Source organism: Hemiscyllium ocellatum, chromosome 43 (genome assembly GCF_020745735.1).
Source record: "Hemiscyllium ocellatum isolate sHemOce1 chromosome 43, sHemOce1.pat.X.cur, whole genome shotgun sequence".
Taxonomy (NCBI): Eukaryota; Metazoa; Chordata; class Chondrichthyes; order Orectolobiformes; family Hemiscylliidae; genus Hemiscyllium; species Hemiscyllium ocellatum.
The window spans coordinates 20,119,254-20,140,932 of record NC_083443.1 but is presented as its reverse complement, the minus strand read 5'-3'; the positions used below and the strand labels follow the sequence as shown (position 1 = coordinate 20,140,932).

The window sequence follows — 21,679 nt, the reverse complement described above, 5'->3', positions numbered from 1 at the left end:
AGTCACTTTCTTCATATGTTACTTTCCTCATACATGTTACCTTAATTCGAAACATGCACATCTGGAGATGTTTTCTAATTTTATTGTACAGTGGTTCCTGTCTATGATGCTGCCTTTAAGAATGATATTTTAAAAATAAGTGTGTTTGTGGCTTCTCTGTCCAGTATATGTTGCATGTTTGAAGAATTGGTGTTTTCAGCAGGTTATTATTATTATTGCTACATATACATAAGATTTGAAACATTTGCTGTTATAAAAAATTGACGTTTTCTTGTTATGTATAATAATTAAATCCATAGTCATTCAATTAGGTACAGTTCTATATGAAAGTACACATTTTGCAGCTAATGCCGTATCCAACACCAGTTGTCTCAAATCATCTGCTTCAGGTGGAAAATACCAGTTGACATTTGTCATCAGATAGCTGTGATGCTTGGCTGCTAAAAATCGGCTCAAATGCTTTGGTTAACTATATAACACTAATTCAAGATCACAGAAAAATATATTATGACAAATTGTTTGATAGGATTATTGATTCATGTGTCACATTTATTACTTGCAGGCTTTTACACTCCTGCTGAAAGAAGCAATCTAATAGAATAAATGAGTGGATTATTTCCAGAAATCCTGCAACAGTGTTAAAATTAAATTAAAATTTTTGTTTAAACATATACTCCACAATATCTTTGTCATTTCCGTTTTGGTCATTTCATCAGTAAATATTTAACAGTCTGCCAGCTTGTCAATTGATAGAGCCCAGGATTTAATCCTCCCTCAATTATTATTTGAATTTGGCATCCACATTGAGGACACTTTGTAAAAGAGTCCTGTCTCCTGATAGAACATAGAAAAATACAGCACAGTACAGGCCCTTCGGCCCTCGATGTTGCGCCGACCAAAGTCTACCTAACCTACACTAGCCCAATAACCTCCATATGCTTATCCAATGCCCGCTTAAATGACCATAAAGAGGGCGAGTTCACCACTGCTACTGGCAGGGCATTCCATGAACTCACAACCCGCCGAGTAAAGAATCTACCCCTAACATCTGCCCTATACCTACCACCCCTTAATTTAAAGCTGTGTCCCCTAGTAACAGCTGACTCCATTAACAGAAAAAGGTTCTCAGTGTCTACCCTATCTAAACCCCTAATCATCTTGTACACCGCTATCAAATCTCCCCTAAACCTTCTTTTCTCCAATGAGAACAGCCCCAAGTTCCTCAGCCTTTCCTCAAAAGATCTTCCTACCATGCCAGGCAACATCCTGGTAAACCTCCTCTGCACTCGTTCCAATGCCTCCACATCCTTCCTATAGTATGGCGACCAAAACTGCACACAATACTCCAGATGAGGCCGCACCAGAGTCTTATACAACTGCAACATGACCTCAGGACTCTGGAACTCAGTTCCTCTACCAATAAAGCCCAGTACACCATATGCCTTCTTCACAGCACTATTTACCTGGGTGGCAACTTTCAGAGATCTGTGTACATGGACAGTCGGTGTGGACTGGTTGGGCCAAATGGCCTGTTTCCCCACTGTGGGTATTTTGTGGTGTAGGAGGGAAATAGAAGAATACTTAGGGAAAAAAAGCAAATGATCTATGATAAATGGATAATTGGGCAGCATCTCATTTGATAGGGGAAAAAAAACTTCAATGTAAGATCCTGCCCTTAAAATATAACAAGTTCCAAGTTTTTTTTAATGCAGGCCATATCTGAAGGAAAATTATGCTTTTAAGGAAGGCAGCACCGTGGCTCAGTGGTTAGCACTGCTGCCTCACAGCTCCAGGGACCCGGGTTTGATTTTCTACCTCGGGTGACTGTCTGTGTGGAGTTTGCATGTTCTCTTCGTGTCTGTGTGGATCTCATCCGGGTGGTCCGGTTTTGTCCCAGAGTCCAAAGATGTCCAAAGACTGGCCATCGTGTGCAGGTTAGGTGCATTAGCCTTAGGAAGTACAGGGTGATAAGATCAGGAGATGGGTCTGGGTGGGATATTCTTTGGAGAATCGGTGTGGACTGGTTGGGCCAAATGGCCTGTTTCCCCACTGTGGGTATTCTGTGGTGTAAGAGGAAAATAGAAGAATACTTAGGGAAAAAAAGCAAATGATCTATGATAAATGGATAATTGGGCAGCATCTCATTTCATAAATTGCTCAGGCAACTTGATGGTAAAATAATATTCACTATTTTTCCAAGCAACAGAAATTACCTTTTAAAATATGCTTGTCATGAAAAGAGAACTGCTAATTCATGAAATCGTGAACTGTATGCATGCAGTATATATTCTTATTAAATCTATTTATAGTACACTAACTGTTATAGCATATAAAGACCAAATTAAGTTCTTAAATTAGTCGAAATGTGCTTGCATAAAATGATTACAATTTGCTTTTCTGCCAATAGACAGAAGATATTAAAGAAATTGCCAAGAAAGCACAAAGTTTGCCAAAAGTGAATGAAAAGCGACAACGTGTTATAGTTTTCACACAAGGCAAAGAAGACACTATTATGGCCACAGGTAAACCTGATGGTGGTAAATAATGCTTCCATAATGTACTGTCGTTTGTTGCTCCTGAGCAAAATGTTCAATTTTTGGGTTAACTTCCTGTCACAAGAATATTACATGTGAAGTGGAAAGAAACAGGAATGTGGCAGTGTCAAACACAGTAACAAAAGCAAAAATGATTAATGTTTAAAGAATTGCAGTGCCTTAGGAGAAGCTTTGTTTTTGAATAGAAATGGAACTCTATTGCTTCAATCTTTTTTTAATTCACAACAGCAAAATGGATGTCAATAATAAAATGGAATTAGAGATTTTCTTTTCCCAAAGGCACCTTTCTAATACTGCATGATCCTTCATTTTGTCTGTAATTCATACATGCGTAGGGGTGCAATCATTCTCTTGGCTCAAAGTGTCATGTTAAGTCATTTAATAATGATTAAGGACATAAAAATGCTTGGCCCATAGGGCAAATCTCAAAAGAGATGCCAATTTACTCATTTTTTTTTTACATTTTACTTCAGACTTCCTTGCCTGCTGGCATTAAACCGTTTAATGAACACACTAAGAAGAGAGTTGTCTTTAATTTAGCATCTAGTGACACCACAGAACCACACAGGGCATAACTAACTCACTTATTAAACCACTAATTAGGCTGATTGTTCTCTGAGCTTTACAGTGTAAATGGCTAATAAATGATCACTGGAAAAGTTGCAGGATTTATGTGTATGAAATAAAATGCTTTTCTTTTGTATAGCTTAACAATGCCAAACTATTAAACTATAACAAAATGTCATTTATGCCTTTTTGCTGAAGTGCATGTAACATAATTTTTAAATATTAGAGTAATCAAGATTTGTTCAAGTAGAGCACATGTCAGTTATTTGATGGACATCAAGACAGCAAATACTCTTTTCTACATCAGATTAATTTTGGTGGTATATTTGACAGGCGTTACATATAATTGTTAACTTTTTCTTTTCACATTGAACTCATTTACTAATTTGTTACATTTTATATTGTAACTTGTGATTCATAATGAAGTATATTTTATTGTGATATGTTTCTGTGAGCCATACAAACGAGCTCAAGTTTTGATCAAAGGCTGTGTTGAACTAACTATTACATGAAATACGCTTCACAGAAATGGGTCTATTTGCCCACCGAACCCATTTTCCACTATTTGACCTTCCTCCTGTCCTTCTCGTTTAACTCTTAGCATAATAATCTTCTGTTCTCTTCTTCCTCATATGCTTCACCAACCGCCCTTTGAATACATGTATTCTATTCACCTTAACCATTCTCTGTGATAATGAGTTCCACATTCTCAGCGCTGTCTGGGAAAATACTTTTTCTTAAAAATCCCCATTTAATTTCTTGGAGACTACCTTGGTACCCTCTAGTTTTTGGTTTCCCCACAAATGAAAATACACTTTCTGTTCTATTCTTGAAGTTCATACCACACCCTTTTAAGAGAGATTGCAAACTTTGTTCATTTTTTTTCTTGCTTCCAGTCACCTTCCAATTGTATCTCAAGTGGATGTTTTGGAGAAAATAGCTGTTACACTGTTACTGCTTTCACAGCCAAAATATCCTGATGGCAGCAGTTGTTGTGGCTATGTTCACTTAGCTGGGAATTTGGTTTTCAGACACTTTGTCCCCTTTCTAGGTGTCATCCTCAGTGCTGTGGAGCCTTGAGAGAAGTGCTGTTGTACTGTGTTGGTTGGAATTTTTTTGGTTTTGTTCCCACTGCTTCCAGTTGGCTATTGCTGTACACTCATTTAGTGTTGTATCTATACCCAAACCCATGCCAATAAACTGACTGTTTTCAGATTCAGAAGGGTAAAATAGGAGGAAAACGTATGTTCAAGGGCTCAAGAAGGATACAGGTTACTTTTATTCACCTTTTTATTTTAATGAAATCAACAGCGCTTAGATGATTGAATTCTACCTTCTACTTCATACATTTGCACAAAATGCATTCTAACTGTAAAAGTGTGGGCATTTAGAGAAGCGTATGAAAATCTTATGGTTTCTTCAATCATATGTTGCAAGAGATTTTTTTAACTTAATTGCATTAAATGCAAAGGGATCAAAGTCCCAGTTTGCCAGGTATTACAAGTTCTGTGAAAATATTGACCATTTATTTGGGATATGATTTCATGCACCAGATTAGGACTCCCCCCAACGTATAGTAAGGACCCTTACTTACGTTTATTTCAAGACAAGTATAAAGCCCTGTGCTCCAGATGTAATATGACTGGTCTACCTCTAGGCTTTAAACAAAACACACTTTATTCTTAGAACACAGTTGAAATATAAACGAAAAGAACTGACATAACTTTAATTGTACTGAAATACCTAAGAAGATAATATATGATTTAACCACTAATCATCAACTGTTCCAGTATAGGCAGCATCTTATAAACATACACTTGACAGGGAAATTTCACAAAACTGGTATATTCTCATGTGCTGTATTTTCACACTAGCAGATGAAAGTGAGAACTGTAGATGCTGGAGATGCAGTAGAGTGAACTCTAGCTGTTCCACTGCAGCGAGCAGAAACCCCCTCACTAACTGAAAACTGGGTCTCTTGAGCCCTGACCCCACGATCTCATCCTTGTTTTGTCTAATTTAAAAATATATATACTCAGGGATAACTCCAAGCTGTTTACCAATTGACTGTCTGAGGGAGACATTCTAGCACTGCTGTGGAAACTCTTCTCTGCAAGAGAAAGGATCGAACATGCCTCTCTTAGCAATACAGTGCAGTCACACCTCTTGTCATTAGGTACTTTGACCAAATATTAATTATTCATGCATGAGCATTAATGGTATGTGTTGAAAAGTTATCTGACTGCATAGGAATTGAACAGGGCAAAATCATACACCTAATTTATTCAATTATACACATGTAACAGGAGTTATTTGATCAAAAGCACTAACGAAATCCAGTTTTCCCATCACCAATCTAAGGGTATCTTGGCCATATTGAATAATATGTTTGTGAAAGAAATTGCAATTTAGGAATCACCGGTGCAAAGGATATTACAGTTCCTGATAGAATAAAAAGTAACATCTTCATTCTTGTGTGTCGAAAGAAGCAGGGAGCTAGTTGATGCATTGCTGTTGATTTTCCTTCCTTCTCACAATTTGGGAAAAATTCAGTCAGATTGAAAAATTGTGAATGAAGCTCTTTTATTCAAAAAGTCGAGACAGAAAGCATGAAAAACTACGAATCAGTCATCTAAACATTTTCCATCGGGAGATGTTAAAAGTACCATGTATGATATCATAACAGGACAATCGTGTTTGACCAAGTCTTGGAATTCTTTAAAGAATAACGAATAAAAGGGAACTGGGAGATGCACTGTATTTTGATTGAGAGCAGATATTTGATAAGGTGCAGTATCAAAGCTTACTGTAGAAAATGAGAGTTTGTGGCTTATCGGCATGGATAGAAGATTAGCTAGCTAACAGGAAACAGGATCATTTTCTGGTTGGCAAAATTCAAACTGATGATATACTACAGGGATCCATATTGTCCTTTCACTAATTTGCACAAACCACTTGAAGGGTTTGAAGGTATGGTTGTTTCCTTTGCTGATGGCTCCAGGACAGATAGAAAAGTAAGTTGTGAGGTGGATATAAGGACGCTGCAGAGGGATATAGATTTTAATGAATGGGCAAAGATTTGGTAAATGATATATAAAGTGAGAAAATATGAAATTGCTTTTATTTTCTTCCTGCCAAAATGGGCATATTATCTAAATGGCGAGAGATTGCAGAGCAGTGAAATGCAAAGAGATCTTGTGACCTATTGCATAAATCTCCAGAGATTAGTTTGCAGGTACAGTTAGTACAGGCCGGCTGCGGTATCCGCAGGATTGTTATCACAGTTTCAGTTACCCACGGTTTACCATGGCCCAAACAAAATATAGGGAATGTTCTGAGACCGGGGGCTGCCAGGAAAGTAAATTTCCCATTTAAATGAATGGGTTCACTCCTATCTGTGGTTTTGGGCTTCCGTGGTAGGTCTTGGAATGTATCCCTGCAGGTATGGGTGGGACTGCTGTAATTCAGAAAGCTGATAGAATGTTAAATTTTAGATTGAGTTAGAGGATTGAGTACACGATTTGAGTTATGCCTGCGCTATGCAGGACATTGGTGAGGCCACATCTGGAGTATTGTATCAAATGTTGGTCTTATTTAAGGAAGAGTGGAAGTGCATTGGAAGCATTTCAGAGACTCATACCTGGAGTGGGCTGTCAGATAAAAACATGTACTGTGGATGCCGGAGAAATGAAATAAAGACAGTGTGCTTGTGAAACTCAGCAGGTCTGGCAGCATCTGAGGAGAGAGAAACAGAATTAATGTTTCAGGGCCAACATGACTGCCTAAGATCAATGACTATTAGGTTACCCCTCAAACTCTTTTCAAGAGAAAAGAGACCCAATTGATCAATCCTTTCCTGATTTGTATGTCGATAGATTTATGTCATCAGTCTATGACACCTCCCTATTCTATACCAAAGCATACAACTTTGCACTGTGTTACAAAGGTGGACAAGAACCAGGAGCAAGAGTAAGCAATTTTGCCTCAAGCCAATTCCATCATTCAGCTAGATCCTGGCTGATCATCTGCCTCAATGCATTATCCTGTACATTATCCCCATAAGGTTTAACATTTTTAATTTCCACAACTCCATCCACATGTCTTGAATGTGCTCAATGACTGAACCTACACAGTTGTCTTGGATAGAGGATTCCAAAATGGAAAGAAATCCTCATCATCTTTATCCTAAATGTCCAGCTTCTTCTGTAACATTCTAAAATGGTTCTCTTGTACAAGTTCCCCAACCAGTCACAACCTTCCCTATAATTTTTCTGTCAAGTGTTTGTTTCTTGCTGGTTAATTTCATATTTACTTTTCATTTATCAGTTTCTTCCTTCTTTTCAATTAATTGTTAAATATTTGCCACTTTTCCCCAGACACTTTTAAAATGTATGGATACAATCCATCCAGATCATGGCGATTTATCCTCTTGAGTTTGTTTAGTCTAGTCTGTTTTATGTGTATATCCCTTTTGAGTTTAAATTCCCTTATCTCATTGCTGAAATCTCATGGCTTACTTTTTTGAGGTAGCTTGAATTTCATTTTCCTTCAAAATAAGAGCTTGGCAAGTTCCTGAGAGCAGATAATAATTGAAATTTGAGTCAACAATCAAGTGGAGGATGGGATTAATAATAGAAAAATACCACAGTCCCCCTAGCAAAAGGAATAATATCATAGATAATATGCAGAAGTATAATTGTATCATAATGAGTAACCTCAATTCAGTGAAATATAAACTCGGAATTTGTTTTAATGGAAATAACGTTTCACAAGCATGTTCCACAGGATTGCATTTCCACCCAATACAATTGAAATTTTGCTGCAATTCTGCAAACAAATACAGTTAAACGTTTGGAAAAATTAGGAAATCTTTTTCTGTTGTCTTCAATTATGTCTATTTCACCAATCTTGCTCAGTTTTACAGAAAAATGACCTGAAATTTTTTTTATGCTTCATTGCGCAGCTTCAGTACCATTATCCAGCAGATATTTTTAGGTCTTGGTCAAGCTGGTGAACCTGTTACCATTGTACAGATATATAATGAAAGCTATGAATCAAAAATGGCAGTCTGACTGAAACCAAGATTATCTGGCAATCAGTACTGCTTAAGGATCTGGAAAAAAACTTGATTTCCAAAGGACACAATGTAAAGGAATGTCAGGAGCCAAAGATATTAAGCTGCATGCTACCTAAAGCTTTAGTTTTGGGAAAAGTTCAAGCTTTTGTTCTGGAGTAGTTGCGGTATTGAATCTGCAAGGAGAATATATCAACGAATGTAAGTCATACAAGAAGTTCCAAATTTTAAAAATCAAATTAAAAGGTAGCATAATCTGTCCAGAACAATCTCACAGCTGGCAAGGGTGAACACATATCATTTACTTTGTTACTACTCTTCCTAAACTCCAGATGGAGTTTAATTCAGATAAATGCGAGGTGCTGCATTTTGGGAAAGCAAATCTTAGCAGGACTTATACACTTAATGGTAAGGTCCTAGGGAACAAAGACCTTGGAGTGCAGTTTCATAGCTCCTTGAAAGTGGACTTGCAGGTAGATAGGATAGTGAAAAAGGCATTTGGTATGCTTTCCTTTATTGGTCAGAGTATTAATACAGGAGTTGGGAAGGCCACTGTTGGAATATTGCATGCAATTCTTGTCTCTTTCCTATTGGAAAGATGTTGTGAAACATGAAAGGGCTCAGAAAAGATTTACAAGGATGTTGCCAGGGCTGGAGGATTTGAGCGGTAGGGAGAGGCTGGACAGGCTGGGGCTGTTTTCCCTGGACCATCAGAAGTTGAGGGGTGACCTTATAGAGGTTTACAAAATTATGAGGGGCATGGATAGGGTAAATACACAAAGTCTTTTCCCTGGGGTCGGGAAGTCCAGAACTAGAGGGTATAGGTTTATGGTGAGAGAGGAAAGATCTAAAAGAGACCTAAGGGGCAACTTTTTCATGCAGAGGGTGGTACGTGTATGAAATGAGCTGACAGAGGAAGTGGTGGAGGCTAGTACAATTGCAACATTTAAAAGGCATTTGGATGGGGATATGAATGTGACGGGTTTGGAGGGATATGGGCTGGGTGCTGGCAGGTGGGACTAGATTGGGTTGGGATATCTGGTCGGCATGGACGGGTTGAACCGAAGGGTCTGTTTCCAAGCTGTATATCTCTATGACTCTAAACGGCGCATTTTCATCCACTTATCTCCAAGTGCCTACCAATACAGTTTTGGAAGGGCTAAACTTGGCCCACTTTCAAAAAAGACCTTTTGTAAATGTTTTCTAATTTCTCAAGACAGTTGAGCTCAGAAGATTTTCAGGTACATTTTGTAAGACTCAGTATTGAGCTATGTCCACCAGGAAAGCATCACAATTGATGAGAACCATTAAAAATACCATTTGTATCCCTATTACCTACATATCTCCAAAATGAATAATGACAGTAATGAGGAGATACACGTTTATGTATATATATTTAAAACACTATGTGTCTCACCAGATCTATCACAAGTACTGTTGAACCCTAGTTACCCTAGTTGTAATTTTGTATTTCATGAGCAAGCAATGAGGAAGCCAAATGCTATGCTGTCCTTCATAGCAAGAGACTTCGAGTGAAGCAATAAGGAAGCTTTGCTTCAGCTGTACAGTGCCTTGGTGATACCACATATGGAATATTGTATGCAGTTTTGATCTCCTTACGAAAGAAAATAAATGCTTGCCATAGAAGGATTACAACAAAGATTCATCAGACTACTACCTAGGATAGCAGATTTGTCATATGAGGAGAGATTGGGTCGACTGGGTCAATATTCATGGGGTTTAGAAGAAGGAGCGAGGATCCTAACTAAAAACACTAGGGTTGGAAAGATTGGATGCAGCAATTATGTTTCCTGAGGAAATGGGTGAGTTGGGGTGGCAGTAAATGAGGTCATGATGAGAAATTACTACTGGGGTAGGAATCTCAACTTACTGGGCTAAGTCACTGTAAAATAATCCCTGCCTTTTCCCAATCCATCACAGAAGTTTTTTTTAAGTTGCATCAAACTACCTGAAATCCTGAATTTAGCTTCCTGACACATGGAAAGAAAATGTTCATCAGATTTCTCTACTTACCAGAAAAAAAAACTATTTGTTGCCAACAGATTATTTTTAACCAATGGCAGAAAAAAAACATTATTGACTTAACTCTTTATAACTTAAGTTCCATCCCTTTAGCTCGCCTCTCTCATATACAGTCAAATACCCACAAAGACAGGCAAAATGTTGATCTTAAAAGGTGGAAAAAGAAAACTGATCAGCAGAAGTCAGTTTAATTTCATCTAACCAGACCACAGGAATCGATGACCTTTTTTCTTTTAGTTTCTTCTAATTCCTTTTAGTTCTTTGCTGATGTGACAATGTTGTTTTTATGCCAATGCTTCAGGACAAAGTAACATTGTCTATACAACTCAGTGCCTCACTCCTCCAGTAGTTCCAGTAAAAGTGCAAATATCTCTAATCATTGTCTCGTTGGTATCTTTTCCCGTTTTCACTCCACAATCCAAAAAAAAGTGAGCTTTACAATGGTGAATCTGTGGAAATCTCTACCAAAGAAGGCTGTAGAGGCAAAGTCACTATATTTAAGAAAGAAGTAGATTTCTCAATGCTAAAAGTATCAAGGGGTCTTGGGAGAGAATGGGAGCATGACATTAAGATCAAAAATCAGCCATGATCATGTTGAATGACTATGTGGACGTTTTCATTCAAATGGTCTACTCCTCCTGTTTTTTGTATTTTAATGTTTCTATCAATTTCGCTGTACTTCCTGAAATATTTATTGAGTTGTCAGTTTCTTTCTGAAAGTCCATCATGGTGCTTCCTCCAATTCTATATGCATAAAGTACCTTCTATCCACATTAAAAGTGTCATTCTAAGCTTGTTCACAACACATCATGAACACTGTATGGTTCACCATTTTACTCAACTATATCTTTCTTTCTATAATCTGCAAAATCAATACATTGCAATTAATGCCCAACAAAGAGAAAATTGAAGCTTTTATGTCTGGGGTAATTAGAGCATGTAATGCTTTGAGCCTGTTCTGGATGTAAGTTTGCTCACTGAGCTGGAAGGTTCGTTATCAGAAGTCTCATCACCATACTAGGAACATCAGTGAGCCTCCGGTGAAGCACTGGTGATATGGCCTGCTTTTTTAAATGTGTTTCGGTTTCCTGGGATTGTTGATGTCATTTCCTGTGATGATGTTATTTCCTGTTATTTTTCTCAGGGGATTGTAAATGGTATCCAATTCAATGTGTTTGTTGATAGAGTTTTGGTTGGAGTGCCATGCTTTTAGGAGTGCTTGCGCATCTCTCTGTTCGGTTTGTCCTAGGATGCATGTGTTGTCCCAGTCAAATTAGTGTCCTTCCTCATCTGTATGTAAAGATACCAGTGAGAGTGGGTCATGTCTCAAAAGCCACTTTGACTGGGACAACACATCCATCGAAGGACAAGCCAAACAGAGACAGCGCAAGAATTCCTTGAAGCATGGCACTCTAACTGGAACTCTCAACAAACACATTGATTTGGATCCCATTTACTACCACCTGAGAAAAAGAACAGGAAATGACATCACCAACCCAAGGAAAACTAAACGCATAAATAAAAAAGTGGGCCATACCACCAGTGCTTCACTGGAGGCTCACTGATGATGTTACATAGTGTGATGACAAAACGAATCTTCTAGCTCAGCGAGCAAACTTACATCCAGAACCTCAACCTGAGCTACAAATCTTCTCAAAACTCACTTTTAGCCTATTATATAATTTTATACAGTGGGTTAAGTACTTTTAAAAGGGACTTAATAGGATATAAATGAAAGTAAGATTCAAGGACATAACTCCAACAAAGGCCTAGAATTGATACATTTACAACAGGCCACATTGTTGCCTTATATACTATATTTTCCAATGTCTCCAGATCAGAAGTTGACTGAAACTGCTTCGAGTGTGCTTCTTAACAGGACTTTTCAAAATGCATATCGAGATTTTACTGATGTCTGGTAAATCCTGTTCTTTTCTCAGTGGTGATTTGCACCAATTAAAAAGCGAATTTTCAGACCCGTTTTCTCCAGGGCTACTGCCATACTCACAATAAGAAGCCATGGTTACATTGTCTCTCGGGACCAATCAGCAGTAATTAATACCAATAATTTAGGCATAATCCTGTGTATCACTCACAACACTGAAAAATTGGTAAGGTCACCTGATTGCTCAAAATGAAGATTCTATTATTCTGTTGGATCATAGCCAGAATTAGTCTTTATAGGAAATAAATGTTGTAGTTGTTTGCTTGAAATGTTACAAGATTTAAGAATTTTCTGGTTGCCAGTTTCCCCATATTTGGCTGCATAGGAAGCTTCTTTGTATACTTAATAGCAGTAATTCCATTTGATTTTTCTTTGTTGTCTGGAATGCTATTTGAAGTGTAATAAAAGGATTGCAGTTGCCTATAAGTGACAAGAGTTAAAATGAAACATTGTCTGAACGTATTTTAAAAGTTCTTTACAATAGCAATATCTAGAGAGAACAATAAATAATAGCACAGTTCAAATTTAATTCCTATTACATTTTTAAAAATCCCATTGTATAAAGTACTGCTACAATTCCAGTACTTCTCCAAATAACTCCGGTAAAGTACTGAATGCAGAAGAGTATACTTGATTTTCCTAAACTTTTGCTTTGAATCTCAAACTAGAAAAGGCAGTTAACAAATGTTTTTTAAGGTTTCTTGTGAAACTCAAAAGCATAAAATAAAAGGACAAGAGATTTTTTAATGCCATAGGGAGGTATTGACCTTGAGGATTTCATGCAACAGGAATGGTTAAGGGGAAATTAGTGGATTGAGAAACCATGTAATGTTCCATTTTCTGGACCTAAGCTGGCAAAAGAAAAGTAGGAATTGAGTACTGATATTGATCTTTGACTGAATCAATTAGTCATATTAGAAAATTTAATGTTATAGACCAGAATGGACATTGATGTTGAAGTAATCCGGGTAGTGAGTAATATGGAAATGCTAACAGGCCCATTGTATTGCGAGTCCTTTAAGTCTAAATGTATGGCCTTTGTATTGGTGAAATATGGATGCTTTTGATATGTACGTGCAAAGACTTTGAGCTGCAAAACATGTTGGGTGTAGTTTCCTGGCTATTAATTATAATAGGTTATTTTGCATGGAAACTTTTCCCAGTTATAATGTAAAAGTATATTTTCGCTCTTACACAACGTATACATCTATGTACAAACATTGCTGAACCCAGTTGCTGGTAATGAACTGGTAATGCAGATTAACTGCACAGCTTGATTTGAGAAATGAAGTCATGTTTTGAGTTGACCAGCATTCAAGGCAAAACTAAGAAGGCAGTTTAATCTCATTTTGTTCTTAAAATAAAGCCACACTGGTGCACTTGTAAACTGCTTGTGTCTAGTTTATATTGACATTTGTTTTGAATGCATAAATATAGTTTGAGCATTCCTTCTCTCATGTTATTTTGAAATCCGAAATATAATAGAACGATGGCATAAAATTCCACTGAGAGGATTTAACAAAATACCTGCCGCTTCACGGAGATATGTTGTAGCTATTCCCTATGACCCGCAAGAGAGGCTAGTCATAGAGTCATACAGCACAGAAACAGAACCATCGGTCCAGTTCACACTGACCATGCTCCCAAACTAAACTAGTCCCACCTGCCTGCTTTTGGTCCATATCACTCAACCTTTCATATTCATGAACTTACCCAAATGTCTTTTAAATGTTGTAACTGTACCTGCATCCACTACTTCCTCTGGCAGTTCATTACACACACAAAGCACTCTGTTTCTTAAAAAAACCCTCATTTCCTTTTTAAATCTATCTTCTCTCACCTTAAAAATATGCCCCCTAGTCTTGAACTCCCTCATCGTAAGGAAAAGACACTTGTCATTTCCCTACGATGCCTCTCGTGACCGCCTTAAACCTCTAAGGTTACCCCTCAACCTTCTATGTTTCAGTGAAAAACTTCCCAGCCTTTTCAGGCTATTTTTATATCTCAAACCCTCCGTTTTCAGCAACATCCTGGTTAATCTTTTGTGAACCCTCTCCAGTTTAATAATATCCTTCCAATAACAGTGCAACCAAAACTGCATACAATACTCCAGAAGCAGTCTCACCAACATCCTGTAAAACCTCACGTCTGTTTGCTACTGCTAATTAATATTTTACCACTTAAACATCTTATTATTGGCAATTTGTTGGGGACAGCATTGTTTTGCCAGCTGCCATATTATTTCTGATTTTTGTTTCTCGTGAAAACACATTTATTACATTTTTTTCCATTCATTGACTTGAACTTACATATGAGGTTAAGTTAATTGCTTGTGATTTTTCTAATACCAAGTGAAGTCATTGGTTGAATGTTTGGAGTTGGGATTTGTTCATAGTAAACTTCAGATCACCTAGACAGCAGATATGACTTCATGCATATCTCTATTCCATAGCAAAGTAATGAAAATATGGTGTGTTTTTTGCGTTTGCTTCGATTCTCTGTTTAAGACAAAAGTATTATGAAGTAGGATGAAAATATTTTTGCCTTGACTGTGCCATTAGATCGCAAGCAGTTAATTTCTAAAGCTAGTCCAAATAATTACTGAATTACAGTTAAATTAACTCCTTTTGAATGCACAAAAGTATCATAATATTTTTGAAAATCTAATGCAGAAGACAAGTTACATATATATATTTCAACATGAGCAAATGCGAGGTCTTGCACTTTGGCAAAAAGAATAAAAGCATAGACTACTTTCTAAACAGTGAGAAAATTCGAAAAGCCAAAGTACAAAGGGATCTGGGAGTGCTAGTCGAGGATTCTCTAAAGGTAAACATGCAGGTTGAGTCCGTGATTAAGAAAGTGGATGCAATGTTGTCACTTATCTCAAGTGGGTTGGAATATAAAAGCACCGTTGTGCTACTGAGACTTTATAAAGCTCTGGTTAGGCCCCATTTGGAGTACCGTGTCCAGTTTTAGTCCCCACACCTCAGGAAGGACATACTGGCACTGGAGAGTGTCCAGCGGAGATTCACATAGATGATCCCTGGAATGGTTGGTCTAACATACGAGGAACGGCTGAGGATCCTGGGATTGTATTCATTAGAGTTTAGAAGATTAAGGGGAAACTTACAAGATAATACATGGCTTGGAAAGGGTGGACGCTAGGAAATTGTTTCCGTTAGGCGAGGAGACTAGGACCTGTGGAAACAGCCTTAAAATTAGAAGGGGTCAATTCAGAACAGAAATGCGGAGACATTTCTTCAGCCAGAGAGTGGTGGGCCTGTGGAATTCATTGCCGCAGAGTGCAGTGGAGGCCGGGACGCTGAATGTCTTCAAGGCAGAGATTGATAGATTCTTGATGTCACGAGGAATTAAGGGCTACGGGGAGAATGCGGGTAAGTGGAGTTGAAATGCCCATCAGCCATGATTGAATGGCCTTACTTCCACTCCTATGTCTTATGGTCTTATTTACTTTGCTTAGACCAAAACGAATTGGTTACAGTGATCAACCATGAATCAGTGTTGGACATTGTTCTTAGTCATATTTAGCTCAAACTTTACTCCCAGATACCTGGAAGGAGTTCATGTCCTGTGGGAAATTATGTTTCCTGAGATTAAAAGTAGAGAAAACTACATTCTAATACAGGATGCATTTTTAAGTGAAGATTGCATTATGAAATGCAAGCACCATGTGAGGATATAGAAGTTATTTCAATATTAATGATAGAGGAATCAGGTTATCATGAACAGGTTCTTTTTGCCGGTATAAGAAAATTTAGGTAGGCTCTGTTACTAAGAGAAAAAGATGCTTATTAACTATAAAAAGGAGATTATGTTTATAGTGTATAATTTTAACCAGTTAACCTGCAAATAAGATAGATCCAGAACACTTTTTTTTTACAGTCCAAGCAAAATGCTTTCTCTCTAATAGTTGTATATCCGGAAGCGGTGTCACACATCTTGACACAGCTGTTTCCTTATTTTTATTGTTAATCATGTCAGTGGAAGCAGCCTGCGGAACACTACGTGATGTTGTAAGAGCTATCCAGGGTATTATGCATCATTAAGCATTAAAACCATACACTGCAAGTCCACTTATGTTTATTGTGTTTTTCATCTTTGGCTTCTGTCCTATATTGTGATGGGCAAGGTGTACAGTCAGCTTCTCAACGTGTGCACCTATCTTGTGCCTTAACTGATGATTAAACATGCAAGTATAGTGCAATTTGATTCATGTTCTGATTTCAATTCTCCCCCCTATTCTGAGGAATCATGTCCCCCTACTGACTGGCAATGTGAGAAAGTTGTCCAGTGAGAAATCCTGTACAGTCTAACCAAATCAAACTATATGGCAACAGATTGAACGATTTCTGTACCTTTTTCACAAATATATGTATAATTTTGATTTTGAATTGTGGCCAATTTGGGGAGATTGCTCAGGTTCTGTACATATGTGAACATTTTCATTTAATTGCCTGTTTTGTAATCACAATAGAGGGAGTAAGATAAAGCATTTTTGTGTTGCTTGACAAACAAGAATTGTTGCTTTCCTTTGCTACTGCACAGGTATTCTGCAGTCTGAGTACCAGCTGTGGCCCTGATGTGTGTCTGCTATGACACTGGGACAATTTTAAATCAGACCTCCTAATCCTATTTCTGTTCCTGTTGTCATTTACAACTTAACTTGCATGTCCTGGCAAGTTCAAGGCATTGTTTGCTGAAATTCATTTGAAATGAATCCTTTGAGAAAAACACAATGGCAAAAATGGAATCACAAAGTTCTCTGTTCAAATGCAGTTGGTTGCACTGCTGTTAACTCGAAACCTAGTGATTTTATCCTTTTGTATCATATATGTCCTTTTGTGCTTTTGCAGCCAGGTATGAAATCCCTACATGCTTGTGCCCCAGCTGTGAAATCTCATGCTTGGTAGCAAGGTTCCAAACCTTGTCCCCTGACACAATGTGTAAATAATCCTTCGTAATACTGCTATTCACCAAACTACTGAACATTTTAAAATGAACTGCTTGTACTTCCAATATGAAAATGAAAATGAACTTAAATCTGGTTCTGAAATCTCTCAGATTATATTTTCAGTTAACTGAGAATTAGGGATCATTGTACTTCAGTCATAAAAAGTTAGAGCTACTGAGCATGCTTTCAATGGCTACTACATTGCTGTTCTTTATCTTGAGAGGTTCGCCATTCAAAACAGAAAAGATATTTTCATTTCATTGAACCTTGCTAAAAACCTATGTGGAGTATTGCATTCAGTTACCTCAAGGAATATTTGATATGTAATTCAAAGACACATGTATCTTTCCTCAGGTAACCGAAACGCAGTATTCCAGATGGGGTCTGACCAAGGTACTATGGAACTGAACCATTAATTTCCTTGGTTTTGAAATGCAGTCCTCTTCTGGTCAAGGCCACCATTAGAATAGCATTTCTGGTTATATTTTATACTTCTTGATATGACCAGCTTCTGGGTGAGATTTCTACTTTGTGGCAATTCTGGATGGAATACCCAAAGTCAATAAGCTCCAGGGTGCTGAAGGGTGAACAGGCACCAAATCATTCTTCACCTGCTCCTTCAGTTGGGCATACAAGATGAATTTAAAAAGAATTTATTCCTTTGTGGATACCTTTCTCCCAGACCAAAGGACTTTGTTTTAAACAGAATCAATTTAACCAGACTTTGAGTTAATAAAAGAAAATTTAGTCGTTACTAATCCTGAGAAGAAATAACACAACAAATGCACACACAAGGTAGGAATAAGAAATTAGCCCCCAAAAACGTTAAAACAAAAATGTACAGATTAGTCTTTCATCATTCATGAAGAACAGATAGTAGAACATTGTAGCTGTTTCAGTGCGGTATTGGCATTAATTATTCTACAACAGATTTGATGATTTTTGGCTTTGCAAGTTGATTGAAATAGACTTTTCCCTTTACTTACCAGCACAGCAGGGGTGTTTAATGGCTGTTCACAAAGGTGTGACCTTATAGAGCCTCAAGTCACATGTACGTACAGACCAGACTTGAAGCTCACTTTTAAACCCCATTTTGTATATGTTTCTGAAAGACTAAAACATAAACATGCCTGCAAGAGATGGCCTCCTGCTGAAAAGCATATAGTGTAGTTAGATTTTCATTATATTTTCCCTTTCAGCCTTTTTAAAAAAGTTTCCTTGACTCTGTGCAGGTGTGCACTCCAGAATCCAGCTCCAGACAGTCACTGTATTTGCATCTACAGTCATCTTCTGACTGTATCGCCTTTTTTTCAACAAAAGAAATGTTCCAGTTGCAAGTTTAATCTATCTGTAGGTAATCATTGATTATGCTTCATGGTCATGGGATTGTGCACTAATTTTCCACAATTAATCAACAAGCATACCTGAATTCCAGATAACTGAACACACAAAAACATAAAAACAAGGAGCAGAAGTAGGCCATACAGTGCTTTGAGACTGCTGTACCATTCAGTAAGGCAGCCAATAGCTGGCCTTCTCCCTCAGCTGCACTCCCCTGCTCTATTCCCATACACATGAATTCCCTTGATGTCCAAAAATCTATTAGTTTTTGCTTTGAATGTACTCACTGACTGAAACATCCATTGCCTTTTGGGAAGAGAATTCCAGTGGCTCAACTCTTTCTGTAGAAAAAGAAAATCTCATCTCAATCTTAATCCTCAGTCTGGTTAGTCTTTGTCCTAGAACTATGACTTATCATTCTCGGCTGTCTGACTGGGGAAACATCTACCCTGTCAAACTGTTTAAGAATATTCTATACTTTGGTGAGATCACCTGTCATTCTTTTAAGTTTTAGTACACATTATCTATTTAATCTGCCCTCATTCTTGTCCCAATTACTGGACTGAACCTTTATTTCACTCCCTCTCAGGCAAGTGGATCTTGAGGTCAGGAATTAAAAGCTCCACATGTGGTCTCACTAAGTCCCTTTATACTTCCAATAAGATTTAACTATTATGTTCTGGTCACTTTGTGTCAACATTAACGCATTATTTGCCTAATACTAAACCAATGTACCTAAGATATTGGAAGTCTGAAATGAAAATGCTTAACAGGTCAGGCAGTATACATAGAGGTAGAAACAAAGTATTATTCAGGTCAAAGAACCTTCATCAAAACAGAATGCTCACTCAGGAGCATTTCCACCTCATTTTATTTTCACTCTGTCATATTAATACTATCAGCATATTACCATTGTAATTTTCATATGAAGACATCTGAATCCCATTACATGAAAATGTTTACTAATTTGTCATCATTTTAATACCATTTTTCCTTTCCATTTTCTATTAGAGTCAGAGTCATGCAGCACCGAAACAGACCCTTTGGTACAACTCATCTGCGCTGAGCAGACATCCCAATCTGACTAAGTCCTATTTGCTAGGATTTAGCCCATATCCATCTCACCCCTTTCTATTTATATACCCATCCAGCTGCCTTTTGATTGTAATTGTACTCGCCTCCACCACTTCCTCTGGCAGCTCATTCCATAGACATGTGGCCCTCTGTGTGAAAATGTTGCCCTTAATATCCCTTTTTAAATGTTTCCCTCTCACTTTAAATCCATGTCACCTAGTTTTGGACCTCCCCCCGCAAACTTGGAAAAAGTCCTTGGCTAATCACCCTATCCTTGCCTCTCATAATCTTATTAATATCTATAAAGTCACCTTTCAACTTCCAGTGCTCCAGAGAATAAAAGCCCCAGCCTATTCAGCCTCTGTCTATAACTTTAACCCTCCAGTCCCAGCAGCATCCTTATAAATGTTTTCAAAACTATGCAGTCCTGAACAAATGGCATCACAAAGAGCTATACTGCCACAACATGATGTCCCAACTCCTTTGCTCAACATTCTGACTAATGAAGGCAACCATGCCAAACACCATCTTCGTCACCCTGTCTACCTGTGACTCCACTTTCAAGGAACTATGCACCTACAAACCTAGATCTCTTTGTTCAGCAACACTCACCAGGGCCCTACCATTGACTGTATAAGTCCAGCCCTGGTTTGCCTTAAAATGTAACACCTGACATTTATCTAAATTAAACTCCATCTGCCCTCCTTGGCCTATTGGCCCATCTGATCAAGGTTCAAAACATTTTTCTACTGAAGTGGATAATTTCAATCTTGCACATTCTTCATATATCTGTGTCTCCTTTTCAGTCTCTTTGTGGTGTCCTCAAAGCTTATTTGCCACCTAAATTTGTATCAATAGGGCATATAGATCACAAATAGCTGAGGTCAGGCATTGGTTTTTGCAACATACCATTTGGTTCAAATAGTTATACTGTTTTCTGTTTGTGTACTGATTGTATTTGCTCTAATCCAATGAGCCTTAATCTTGTGTCATAACTTCTTATGTTGCAATTTTTTTCAAATATCTTTTGAAAATCCAAGTACTGTACCAATGGTTGCCCCTGATTGATTTCTTGAACATATTGTTTTTCTTAAAACTTTGCTAATGCTACCTAATCATCATTTTCCAAATACCACGTTGAATCATCTCAAATAATTGATCCTAACATTTTTGCTCTTCCTAACGTCAAGTTAACTGGCCTGTAATTCCCTGTTTACTACCTCCCTACTTTGATAAATAGTTACATGAACTGTATCTGTGGAATCAATCTCAGAAGTTAGGTACAGTGGAGACTAGGGGCAGCAATGTAACCCTTCAATTCCATTTTCATATGTTTAAAAGTGGATTGATAATGCATTGCAATAATTTCTAAAGCTTCATTGATATAGAGGTTGATAAATATTCAGAGGGCTCTGTCCTAGAATCAGTGTTGCATTTTATAGGGCACATTCAGACAAGGAAACTGTAGATAGACAGTTGAACAGTCTCAGTCATGTCTTTATATTTCTGGTAGCACTTCCAAATGGAGAAGTTAGCGAGATTTGAAAAGATTTGTAGCTCAGGTTGAGATTCTGGTTGCGAATTTGCTTGATGAGGTGGAAAGCTCGGTTTCCGATGTTTCGTCACCAAACTCGGTAACATCGTCAGAAAGCCTTTGGTGAAGAGCTGATATTATGTTCCGCTTTCTATTTGTGTTTAGGTTTCTTTGGGTTGATGTTGTGATTTCTGGTTCTTTTTCTCAGAGGATAATAGATGAGGTACAAATCGATGTGTTTGTTGATAGAGTTCAGTTGGAATGCCATGCTTCTAGGAATTCCCGTGCTGAGGAATTCTCATGGGGATCTTGAATTCAGGAATAGAGGAGTATCAGCTTTTGACCTTATCCAAAGGTATGAGATACTTGCTACCTGTGTGGATAAGGAAAAGAGCTGTGGGGAGGATGAATCAGCTGACCACGACACTATGGTGTAGAAGGCCATTCAAGAAGGGGGAGCAAAAAGACGAGTGGTCCTTACAGGAGGTTCTGTAATTAGGGGGATAGGCAGTATCCTTTGCAAACTGGATCAGGAGTCCCACATGGTGTGTTGCCTGCCCGGTGCAGGACA

General features: G+C 37.9%; 1 protein-coding gene across 3 annotated transcripts in view; it reads left to right on the top strand.

The window, feature by feature from the left end:
* adka (adenosine kinase a) overlaps positions 1-21,679 on the top strand; it is a 275,680-nt gene that overhangs the window by 229,494 nt on the left and 24,507 nt on the right. For all 3 annotated transcript variants that reach the window (XM_060854345.1, XM_060854347.1, XM_060854346.1), the window contains exon 9: positions 2,408-2,522. In XM_060854345.1, coding sequence (XP_060710328.1) covers positions 2,408-2,522 — 115 coding nt within the window. The remainder of the gene's footprint in view (positions 1-2,407; positions 2,523-21,679) is intronic.